Source organism: Dipodomys merriami, unplaced genomic scaffold (genome assembly GCF_024711535.1).
Source record: "Dipodomys merriami isolate MVZ:Mamm:240054 unplaced genomic scaffold, mDipMer1.0.p SCAF_34, whole genome shotgun sequence".
Classification (NCBI taxonomy): domain Eukaryota; kingdom Metazoa; phylum Chordata; class Mammalia; order Rodentia; family Heteromyidae; genus Dipodomys; species Dipodomys merriami.
This window is the reverse complement of record NW_027204937.1, coordinates 14,863,713-14,875,929: the sequence shown is the minus strand read 5'-3', so window position 1 is coordinate 14,875,929 and position 12,217 is coordinate 14,863,713. Positions and strand designations below refer to the sequence as shown.

At 41.2% G+C, this 12,217-nt stretch overlaps 1 protein-coding gene across 3 annotated transcripts in view; it reads left to right on the top strand.

Moving 5' to 3' along the window:
* The window catches only part of LOC138803444 (cilia- and flagella-associated protein 57), a 60,685-nt gene that overhangs the window by 16,384 nt on the left and 32,084 nt on the right, over window positions 1-12,217 (top strand). For all 3 annotated transcript variants that reach the window (XM_069987473.1, XM_069987474.1, XM_069987472.1), the window contains exons 7-11: window positions 2,349-2,488; window positions 3,796-3,961; window positions 5,214-5,327; window positions 6,533-6,745; window positions 8,475-8,648. In XM_069987473.1, coding sequence (XP_069843574.1) covers window positions 2,349-2,488; window positions 3,796-3,961; window positions 5,214-5,327; window positions 6,533-6,745; window positions 8,475-8,648 — 807 coding nt within the window. The remainder of the gene's footprint in view (window positions 1-2,348; window positions 2,489-3,795; window positions 3,962-5,213; window positions 5,328-6,532; window positions 6,746-8,474; window positions 8,649-12,217) is intronic.

Below are 12,217 nucleotides of genomic sequence, written 5' to 3'. Positions count from 1 at the left end.
TGTCACCCCAAGGTCCATATGTTAAAAACTTGGTCTCTAGACTATGGCACTGTTGGAAGATTGTAAAACTTTTAGAAGAATGAGCCTACTAGGAGGTCTTCAAGTCACTGATGTGCCCTCCATGTGATGTGTGCACCAACACGTGCTCCCATTGTAATGGGCTGCCTCACACAAACTTAAAAACAATGAGGACAACAGATCATTGTCTATATAACTCTATAAGTTGATTTTCTCAGGGATTTCTTATTGTGATGCAAAGCTGACTGATACAACTAAGAACAAATTTTTTCGGTCTTTGTCAGGAATTTTTAATTTTACCTTCATTTTGATAGTTTTTCTAGCTATATAGTATTTTAAGTTGATCTTTTTTTTCTTTGAATAGTTTCAACATATAATTCCATCCCCTTATAATCCCATAGTCTTTGCTGAGAAGTCTGCTGTTAATCTTACTGGAATTGCCTTCTAACTAATCAGAGTTCTCTTATAAGTGACTAGTGATTTTTCTTTTGATGCTCTCAAGATTTTCTCCTTGAGAAAATAAAGCCTTTCAGCATTGTTATCATGATATCTATTTATGGGTGGCACACAGAATAGACCACTGCTTTTGATGACAAACACTTCTCAGATTTAAAGAACTAGGTAGATACTCAGGAGGCCAAGATTTGGAGGAGCATTGTTTGAGGCCATCCCTGGGAAAAAGTTCACAGGACCCATATCTCAACAAGAAAAAAGCATATTGTGCAGAGAAGAGGGGGAAGAAAAAGTGCTTTTTTTCTCTTCTTTTTTTTTTCCAGTTTTGTTCAAGGCTAGCACTCTGCCACTTGAACCACAGTGCCACTTCTGGATTTTTCTGTTTATGTGGTACTGAGGAATGGAACCCAGAACTTCATACATGCTATGCAAGCACTCTAAGCCATATTCCAGCCCTAAGTGCTTTTTTCTTTCTTTCTTTCTTTCTTTCTTTCTTTCTTTCTTTCTTTCTTTCTTTCTTTCTTTCTTTCTTTCTTTCTTTCCTTCCTTCCTTCCTTCCTTCCTTCTTTCTTTCTTCCTTTCTTCCTTTCTTTCTTTCTTTCTTTCTTTCTTTCTTTCTTTCTCTTTCTTTTGTCATTTGTGGGGCTAGAAATCTGTGCGTGGGTGCCATCTTTCAGCTCTTCAGCTCAAGGCTAGCATTCTACCACTTGAGCCACAGCACCACTTCTGAAGTGCTTTATTTTTTTTGGGGGGGGGTCCAGTCGTGGGGCCTGAACTCTGGGCCTGGGCGCTGTCCTTCAGCTCTTCAGCTTGAGCCACAGTGCCACTTTCAGCTTTTTTCTTTTTGCTTATGTGGTGCTGAGGAATCGAACCCAGGGCCTCAGGCATGCAAGGCAAGCGCTCTACCACTGAGCCACCTTCCCAGCCCTGAAGTGCTTTATTTTTTAAGACAAGAAAAATTTCAATGTATTTAAAAGCTAATAGGAGGACAGGAAATGCAGCTCAAGTAGTAGAGTGCTTGCCTAGCAAGGCCTAGATTCCAATCCTCCAAACCCAAGAAAGATAGTGATGTGATAATAGAGGCAAGGATGTTGAAAATGTTGGGAAAAGAAGAAGCAACAAATGGAGAAGAATGCAGTCATCCATGCCTGCCTCTTTCTCTACAATATGCCGAAAGAGGAGTGGGTACATGTAAGTTTATAAGAGAAGAGAGCCAGAATTTGAAGAAATTCTCATCCCAGCCTTTGTCTTGGCTTATGAATACTTCTAACATGTATAAGCTTCATTACATTTTCCAACCCTCACACCTCATTTAGATGTCCCAGTGATACTGCCTCTGATGACAGACACCTGGAATACCTACATGCCACCACAATAGGATTTCTTTAAATTTAAAATCATCCACTTATTCTTGTTTGCTGCTGGTGGTAAAATAATTAGTCCTTTCTCTTCAGAGACAAATTTGGCATTACTTACTGACATACTTAAAATTATTCATACCATTTTACCAGCATTCCACCTTTAGAAATGCATTCTAAGGAAGTGATCAGAGAGATACATGCCTATATAGAAGGATATCTAGTCTTGTATTATTCATTAATAACAAAAATTGGGAGCCACTAAAATGTTTAAATAGTACAACAATGGTTAAATTCACTTCTAGAATATTCATTGAACAAAATATTTAATTGCCATTAAAATAATGTTTTAAAATAATAGCACCACAGGAAAATCTGCATACCATTTAAGACAATTTGCCATGGCCTAATTTCCATACATACAGGCGAATTAATGCTCCCAGGTACTAATTAGAGTTCAGATACATAGCCAGCCTTTTGCTCACCCTGCTGGGTCTTCATTCTGTATGATTTCTCCAGGGGGAGCCTGCTCACTTCGAGTACCTAATGTACCCATTACACTCAGCATCCATTACAAGTCTGTCTACCTGCATCCGCAAACCCCTCATTGCCACCTGTTCCCTGGATCGATCCGTTCGCATCTGGAACTATGAATCAAAGTAAGGACGCAAAGGCTTTGCTGCTGTAGTATGAAGAATTTCAGTTGGTAAATTTGTTTATGTAAATTGATTTAATTAGAGAGTTATACAATTTAATTACTTTGAAGCTTTCAGTTAAAAAATTCATTTTGGTTTTTTAAATCAAGTTAGTCACCTGTTTCTCACTCTTGCATGGGCTAGGAAATTACTCTGGTTTGTTAAGTGCTTATTACACACCAGACATTATGCTAGACACTAGGGACATAAAAGTAATACCTTAATATTTCACCTTTTTTTACATAAGTTCCACTGTCCCTCCGCATCTCCTCTTTGCTCATTTTCCCCAGATGTGGTTTTTACTTCATGGATTTTACAAGTTCTTTTACTACTACTCCTCTTTTTCCTTCTCCAAACACCCTAGTGATTATATTCTTCTGGAATAACAAACTATTTCTTTATTCTTACATACAACTGCTAGGGCTGATGGGGGAGGAGAACAATACTCATGAGTGTTGGAATCTCATCAAAGCAGTATCTTCAAAGTCATTATACAACACTTGACCACTTTCTTTCTTTTGTTATTTCTTCCTTTTCTTTTCTTTCTTTCCCTTTTTTCCTTCCTTCCTTCCTTCATCTATTCATTCCTTCCTTTCTTCCTATCTTCTTTTTTTTTTTTTTTTGGTAGGTCATGGAGCCTGAACTCCGGGCCTGGGCACTGTCCCTCAGCTCTTCAGCTCAAGGCTAGCGCTCTACCACTCGAGCCACAGAGCCACTTCCGGCTTTTTTTTTCTGCTTATGTGGTGCTGAGGAATTGAACCCAGGGCCTCATGCATGCAAGGCAAGCACTCTACCACTGACCAACCTTCCCAGCCCCTTCCTATCTTTTTTTCTTCCTTTCCTTCTTTTTTTTCATTGGTAGTGGTGGTGGTTGTGGGGCTTGAACTTGGGCCCTGGGTGCTCTCCCTGAGCTCTTATGCTCAAGGCTAGCCCTCTACCACTTTCAGCCACAGCACCACTTCCAGTTTTCTGGTGGTTAATTGGAGTAAAGAATCTCACAGGCTGGCTTTGAACTACTATCCTTAGATCTCAGCCTCCTGAGCAGCTAGGATTACAGATGTAAGCCACCAATGCCTGGCTTGAACAGTTTCTTTATTAACTGAACATTATCTTCAAGTGCTAAGCAAGAATCTTCAAGTAACCAGAATCTAGAAAAGAGGAACAAATAATTGCAAGAAATGAAGTATTAACAGTATATACCCAATACAGTTGAGGGCTTGAGATAGTTAAGAGATTTTTGACTTATAATTCAATAACTATTTTTTTCATAGTACTCTGGAACTATTTAAGGAATACCAAGAAGAGGCCTATACAATCAGCCTTCACCCTTCTGGGCACTTCATTGTAGTAGGGTTTGCTGACAAACTTCGCCTTATGAATCTACTCATTGATGATATACGATCTTTCAAAGAATACTCTGTGAGAGGATGCAAAGAGGTAAAAACTAATACAGATAAAGGTCCATTCTCTTGGAAACCCAAAGTTGGAATATCAAAAACTAACACAAGCCGGGTGCTGGTGGCTCACACCTGTAATCCTAGCTACTCAGGAGGCTGAGATCTGAGGATCTCGGTTCAAAGCCAGCCCGGGCAGGAAAGACTGTGAGACTCTTATCTCCAATAAACCACCAGAAAACCGGAAGTGGCACTATAGCTCAAGTGGTAGAGCGCTCGCCTTGAGCTGAAGAGCTGAGGGACAGCGCCCAGGCGCAGAGTTCAAGCCCCATGACCGACAAAAAAAACAAAAACAAAAACAAAAAAAAAACTAACACAAACTGGGAAGGTGGAGCCAAAGTCTGACTTATAAAATTTCAGTGACTTAAAAAAAAATCAAATACATCTCCTGCTGAACTCATAGAATATTTGGTTTTATCCCTGTTTTCTTATGCCAGCCAAATTTTTCACTGGACCTAAAAATTTGTTAAATCTTACCCGAGAGACAGGTCAACTCTGTCATCATGGTATCTTAACAAATATTGAAGAAGAAAAGGAATCCCTGAGCCAGGTACCAATGGCTCAAGCCTGTAATCCTAGCTACTTGGGAAGCTGAGATCTGAGGATCACAGCTCAAAGCCAACACAGCCCTTTGAGACTCTTACATTAACCAGCAAAATCCAGGTATGGATATTGAGGTATGGATCAAATGGTAGAGTGCCAGCCTTGAGAAAAAAATCCAAGCAAGAGCCCAAGGCCCTGAGTTCAAGACTCAGTAAGAGCACATGCATGTGCATGCATGCACATGCAAACACATACACACAGAGTAAACTCCAAATGACAGTTCCAGCTGAGAAAATAAGAATAGAAATAGGAAGAGCCAGGAAAACTAAGCCTCAACAGAGGCAATAGACAATCATCCAGGTTCTCCCTCCCCACAAAATAACCTGAATGAATAAGACACTGATTTCTGGAGTCACCTTCCCCCTTCGAAACAGGGTGTCTACCATACAAAGTCCAAGCTGTGTAATGATTACAGGGTAGGGCAGGGCAGGATCTGTAGCATCTTAACTGTTACGAGCTACAGAATATCAGCCCTGTCTGAAAATAGCAACCTTATTACACCTTTCCCCCCACTCCTGTCTTCACATGGAATTCCCACCTGAATGAGCTCTTCCAGAATAGCCACTCTTGACTCCAGTCTCCAGTTAGATTGCTCACTTCTTCTTGCTTGCTCCCATTGTGTTTCCCTGTAGTGTGCCTTTAGCAATGGAGGTCACCTGTTTGCTGCAGTCAGTGGAAATGTCATTCACATTTTTACCACCACGAGCCTAGAGAACATCACAAACCTGAAAGGACACACAGGGAAGGTACGTGAGTGACTAGCATCCAGGGAAATAAAGGGCTTAGATGCAGTCACTGTGCTAACCCATGCAATACAAGTGACCAAAGAAGGATTTCCTGTCTTCATAAGGCTCACTGCCAATGGGAAGAGAAACAATAAAACCAATGCATTCATTTTGAAAGGAAATGAGGAGGAGGCCGACACACTTAAGGCTGGGATGCTTGCAAAGGCTTGGTCCTATAAGGCTGAGTAGGAACTAACCAGATCCAGTGGTGAGAGTCATTGTAGATAAGGATTAAAAAACCAACTGCCAAGTACAAGTGGCACACGTCTTTAATCCTAGCTATTAAGGAGGCTGAGATCGGAGGATCATGGTTCAAAGCAAGACTGGGCAGGAAAGTCTGTGAGACTCTTGTCTCCAATTTACCAATGAAATGCTAGAAATAGAGCTATGGTTCAAGTGGTGGAGTGCTAGCCCAGGGACAGTGCCCAGGCCCTGATTCAAGCCTAGGAATGGCACACACACACACACACACACACACACACACACACACACACACACACACACACGCATGCATGCATGCACACACAGATACACAAACACAAAAAAAAGCTAAGAGACTTCAGGAAGTGTCAGAGGAACTGAAGAGTCTGTGGGGTTGGGACATAGCTGTTGGGATAAAGCATGGGATAAGATGGGACTGGGAGGCTTACGGGAGTCCAAGTGCATGGAATCTTGTTCCATGCCTTTAACTCCCTTGTTCCTCAAAGGCAGCAAGAATGTCTAGGAAAAGGTATGACCATATTTAAAAGATTACCTTGGTTGCAGACTGAAGAATACAGTGAAGGGGTCAAAGATGGAGATGCTAAGGAAATACTTGTATATATCCACATGATAAATGAGAGTATTTTGGATCCTGGTCATGGTAACATAGCAATAATTGGTCACAACCTTTAAACCCATACTCAGTCTCATATTTATAAAGTAAAAAAGGTGAGAGTGATTGGATTTCAGTATTTACAAGCATCTCAGAAAACAGAATGTTAACAATTCCAAGGAGCCATGTTTTGTGCTTTCAGATAAGTCTCTATCAGGAAGGAACATTCAGCCCTAGTCTAATAGAGCCCCTGAGAGTGTGTTGGAGTTCACTTTGGAGCATGTGCATGGTGTGTGTGTGTGTGTGTGTGCACATGTGCACTCTTATCTGGCTATGTCTTTATTCCCTATAGATTCGGTCTGTTGTGTGGAATACAGATGACAGCAAGCTGATTTCTGCTGGCACAGATGGTGCTGTGTATGAATGGAATCTTTCTACAGGAAAGAGAGAAACAGAATGTGTGCTCAAGTCCTGCAGCTACAACTCTGTGACCATCTCCCCTGATGGCAAAATTATCTTTGCTGTTGGATCAGACCAGACCCTCAAGGAGATTGCAGATTCTTCGGTGAGTCTCCACCTGTCCCACCTCTGGAGTCTACAGAAGACAGCATACACAAGAAAGTATAATGTGGGGGTTACAGATGTGTCTCAATTGGTAGAGTGCTAGCCAATGAGCAAAAGCAGTAAGTACTGAGCTCAAGTCCCAGTCTTAGACTTAAAAAAAAAAAAGGAAAGGAGAGAATGTATATTAAAAAAAGGAAGGCTCCTTCCTCCTGGGAGAGCATCTGGCTATTCTTCCTATTGGATCCACTCAATTCTGATCACTTCCTGAACTTCCTGCCTGTTGCTTTTCTGGCTGGATCAAATTGTAGGGTCCTTTTCCCTTTCCATTATGCTTGTTGTCTGGAGCTTCCCTTCTGCCCTCCAGGCATGGAGATCAGCTGCACCTCTACGCTGCACCCTTGCCTTTGGTCTGCACTTAGCAGAAGTAAAAACACAGCTAGAGTTATCTGTTGTCACCTAGACATGACAGCAGGTCCTTTTGAAAACTGTAACATCTAAAATTTGAGAAATCCTACATTCTCATTTCATGTAGTGAAGGGCAGAGAGAAGAGCTCAGCAAAGACAATTCAGACAAATGTGACTTCTGTCGCTCTCTAAGAGCCCAGCCACAGCTCCTCCCCGGTCTCCTCAGCCCTTGTCATGGCTACCACAGCCACCGACCAGCCTGAGGCGTGGTTAGAACCCACTTAGAACATGGTGATTCTCCTTTACACACAGAGGAAGCCTGGTCCTGATTCTGTGGTAGCTTTTACAGAGCTGGACCAGAATAATGCTACCTTAGGGCAGGGCTATGTTTCAGTCCCCTTGACATGGCTTCTAGCTGACATATTGCATGGCCCACAACAAAATTCCCTCCAGTAAGCATGCAGGCCGGGGGGGACGGGGGGGGGAGGGGGGAATGAGTACATTCAGGAGAGAAGGAATGAATGAGTTTCCTGAGTATTTGGCTGTTTATATAATGGGCAGAAATCAATGTTTCCTGACTACAGTTAAGATCTGAATCCCATTCTCACATTGAGAAGTGTGACAACATAGCTGGAGTCAGACTTCCCCTCAGGTGTATGGGGTGAGGCAAGCTACTTTCCATCTCTGTGACTCATGTGTTGCATCATCTTTAAAACACACAGAATTTGGCTCCCTGGTAGGGAGGTTATGAGGACTGGTGAGTACCACATGGAAATGATTTGAGAGCCATGACTGGCACATAGTAAGCACTAAATAGTCTTCTAGTCACTAGCATTTTCTTGACTCCTTGCCAGTCAAGCATCAAGAAGTATTTAGCCTTTTATGTGTTAGGCACTACATCAAACACTATAAGAATAGAAGAAAAATCTTAAAAAAAAAAAAAAAACTTGAACCAAGTGCTTGTGACTCATGCTGTAACCATAGCTATTCAGGAGGCTGAGATCTAAGGGATTTAAGGATCACAGTTTCAAGTCAGCTGAGGCAGAAAAGTCAGATTCTTTATCTCTAACTAACCACCAAAAATCTGGAAGTAGAGCCTGGACCTAAGGCTCAAGTGGTAGAGCTCCAACCTTGAATGAAAAGCCAAGCAAGACTGAGACCCTAAGTTCAAACCCCAGTACCAGCACATACACGAGGCGCACACACATGCACACATGCACACACTGACCCCTAAGGATGCTAGTGGAGGAGAGGGAGCAAATGATGCCAAGAATCTAGAGGCATAGCGTGGACTCTTACTCTAAACAGAGCTCTATGTGTTCCAGGTCCTTCGAGAAATGTCAGCATTTGACGTCATCTACACAGCTATTATCATCTCACATTCTGGGCGCATGATGTTTGTGGGTACCTCAGTGGGAACCATCCGTGCCATGAAGTATCCTCTGCCTGTGCAGAAAGAATTCAATGAGTATCAGGCACATGCTGGCCCTATCACCAAGGTAAGAGGGGCCCTCCCCTCAGTGGCCAGGCCCTGCCTGACATACCTTCTCACCCCTCCACCTCAATCTCCTCCCCAGTGTCTGCTGCCCTTATTCATTCATCTACTAACCAATTCTTACACATCTGTTGGCCATTAGGATTCTTTATCTCAACTACTTTTAGTTTTGACTCTAGGAAATAAAGATACAAATAAGGGGTTATGGTCAAGGTTGTGCCAACAAGGTCATGCATGATAATGAGTCGTTTGGTGGGTACTGTAGGAGTCCCACCTAGGTAACCAACATGCCACATTTGGCCAAGAGATTATCCCCTCCCTTTCTAGATCCCCAAAGGATCTAGAAAGCCACTCCTGGAGAAAGTGAGCACACACTTGTGAATTAATCCTTGTATTTCCTCCTCTCATGAAGAAGTGTCTATATTCAATAGCGAAAATGTGAAAAACAACTCAGGTGACATTAGACAGGTGAGTGGATAAGCAAGATATGGTAGATTCATGTAATAGAATAGTATTCAGTCTTAGGAAGGGATTCTGAAATATACTACAACATGAACCCTGAGGACATTGTATTAAATGAAAGAAGCAAATCATAAAAAGGCAAATAACATGAGTGATTCCACTTTTATTAGAGCTTAGGAGTCCTCAAAATCATAGTGACAAAGTAGGATGCTGGTTGCCATGGGCTAGAGGAAGGAGGAATGATGGGAATGATTGTGTAATAGATATAGACTTTTGGCTTTACAAGACAAAAAACCATAGAGATGGATGATGGTAATGGCTACATATGCCAGATGTAGTTTGTAGCACTGAACTGTATACCTAAAGTGCTTAAAATGGTCCATTTTACATTATGTGTATTTTGCTACAACAAAAAGTGAATAGAAAGGATTCTCTAGCATGAGAAATGATTGGCAAGAAATCATAGCCAAGCCAGATACTTAGAGACTGAGGTGCCTGAGATCTGAGGATCATGGTTCAAAGCCAGCCTAGGCATGAAAGTCCATGAGACTCTTATCTCCAATTAACCAGCAAAAACCTGGAAGTGGTGGAGCACCAGCCTTGAGTGAAAAAGCTAAGGGTCAGTGTCCAGGCCCTAAGCTCAGTACTAGCACAAAACAAATTATATCCAATAATAAAGATTACTCACAGTAAATAAAAATGTACCATCTACGTTCAAAGAACCTCTGAAACACAGGTGTTGGGAAAATATGTGTCTCCTCTCCTCTTCCCTCAGTCTTATTTCAGACTGAGTTATACAAATACCCAAGGTTTCAAATTCAGTTCAAACTCTTTTATTGGCTTGCCCATAGGCATTCTCCTTATGGAGATAAGATTTTTCATTATAAAATGAAATATTTCTGTGTGCAGCCTGGGCCTTGGGTCTAAAGGAAATTGCTACACTATATTTCCCATGTTCCTTTCAGATCTACTAAGACTCACGAATAAGATCGTACTTATCATAGAAGCAACACATGCTTGTTTCCAAACTAAAAATCATCTTAGTAGCATCATCATTAATATTTTGATGCATTTCCTCTTTCCCTTTCATATATACTATGTATGTGTTTGAAATAAAATTAATACCATACTACATGCCTACATTTTTGTGACCTGTTCTTTTTTTTAATTAACTCTATTGTGAGAATTTTTCCACATAATTAGATATTCCTCAGAGGCATGAAGGTCCTGTCATATGATGACCATACCTCATTAAGCCTTCTCTTCCAACCAGAATGAATATGCAAATGTTTTTATGCATCTTTGATTATTTCCTGAGATTAAGTTCCTAGACAGAGACAGAAGTCCTGAATGAAAGAGTACTGTTACTACCATTTTTATTTTATTTATTTCTGGTCAGTTGTGGGGCTGGAACTCTGGGCCTGGGCCCTGTCCCTCAGGTCTTCAGCTCAAGGTTAGTGCCCTACCACTTGAGCCACAGTGCCACTTCTGGTTTCCTGGTGGTGTATTAGAGATAAGAATGTCATGGACTTTCCTGCCCGGGCTGGCTTTGAACTGCGATTCTCAGATCTTAGCCTCCTGAGTAGCTAGGATTATATGCATGAGCCACCAGTGCCTGGCTGTACTACCATTTTTAACAAGTATGATTCATATTACTGATTGCAGAGAGACATTTTCTATAGTTCTTCCTTAACTTGTCATTTTGAGATAATTAAGAGTCACAGGGAATTTTAAAGATAGTACAAGCTTTTTGTGTACTCTTCACCTAAGAATTCCATCAGACTCAAGAATTATATAGGAGTCAAGAGAATTACATCAGATTCAAGTACAATATCAACAAGAAAACTGACACTGGTACACTGCTTGTGTGTAAGCCTATGACATTTTATCACATGTATAGTTCATTGATCTCTACCACCATCGAGAGACAGAAATATTACCACCAGCATACCCATCATGCTACCCTACTGTGTCATGCCCACTTCCCCCCACCATCCCTAACCCTGACAACCATTCCCTCAATCTCCATTTCTTTAGTGTTGCCAGTTAAAAGCCACACGGTATTCTCACTGGGAATAATTCTCTTTCACCTCTACTCAAGTTGCTTTGTTTATTAAGTTTATTCTTGTCATGGATGAGTAATATTTCACAGTAGTCTGCTAAACAAATCCCCTAATCCTTGTATTTTTTCCTAGTTTTACTACTACAAATAAAGCTGCTATAAACAATCATGTATAGGTTTTCATTTGGATGAAAATTGGCAATTCTCTGGGGCAAATGCCCAGGAGTGTAATTGCTCAATCATATATATAAGTGGATGCTCAATTTTCTAAGAAACTAGCAGATTAAACTTCTATTAAACTTCTCCACCAGCACCATAGAAGAGACCCAGTTTCTCTGCATAATCACCAGCACCTGGTATTATCACTGTTTTGTATTTTAGCTGATCTAATAGCTGTGCAGTGGTTTCTCACCCTGGTCTTTAATTTCCTTAGTGACTAAGATTGTTGGATGTCTTTCTTTTGCATACACACTGGCCATCTCTATGTCTTCATCAGTGACATGTCTTCATATCTTTTGCCTACTCTGGACTGTTAGTGGTTCATTCATTATTGAGTTTGGAGAGTTGAAATCCTGTGGGGCCTTCTGTCTCATTCTTTCAAGAGACCAAATAACCCCTCCCTGTGGCCCTCAGTCTTATGGGGCTTGCATACACACACCAGAAAAGTAGGAGTTTAAAGAAGTGAACTGTCTTTAAGGCTATGAAGTCAAGAAAGCACACTAGGAGTCAGGAGGTCAAAAGCCAGCTCTACCTTTCAAAACTATGGATTTGATTAACAGAGATACCAAAAAGCCAGAGCTAAGAAATACAAGATTACTAAAATCAAACCCACCAAGACAGAGGAATGATCTTCCCTGCTCCAAAACATGGCAAAAGACAAATCCATAGGTAAAATAGTCACTAAACAATCTATCCTTACTTCTATTTGCACAGTAAAGATTGCACCCCAAGGCAGAGACTTAAGATAGTAATGAGAAACATACCGGCAAAAAGAGCCATAATGAAGAATGAAGTCTTAGCTATAACTCTATATATGATGCCATCAGGAA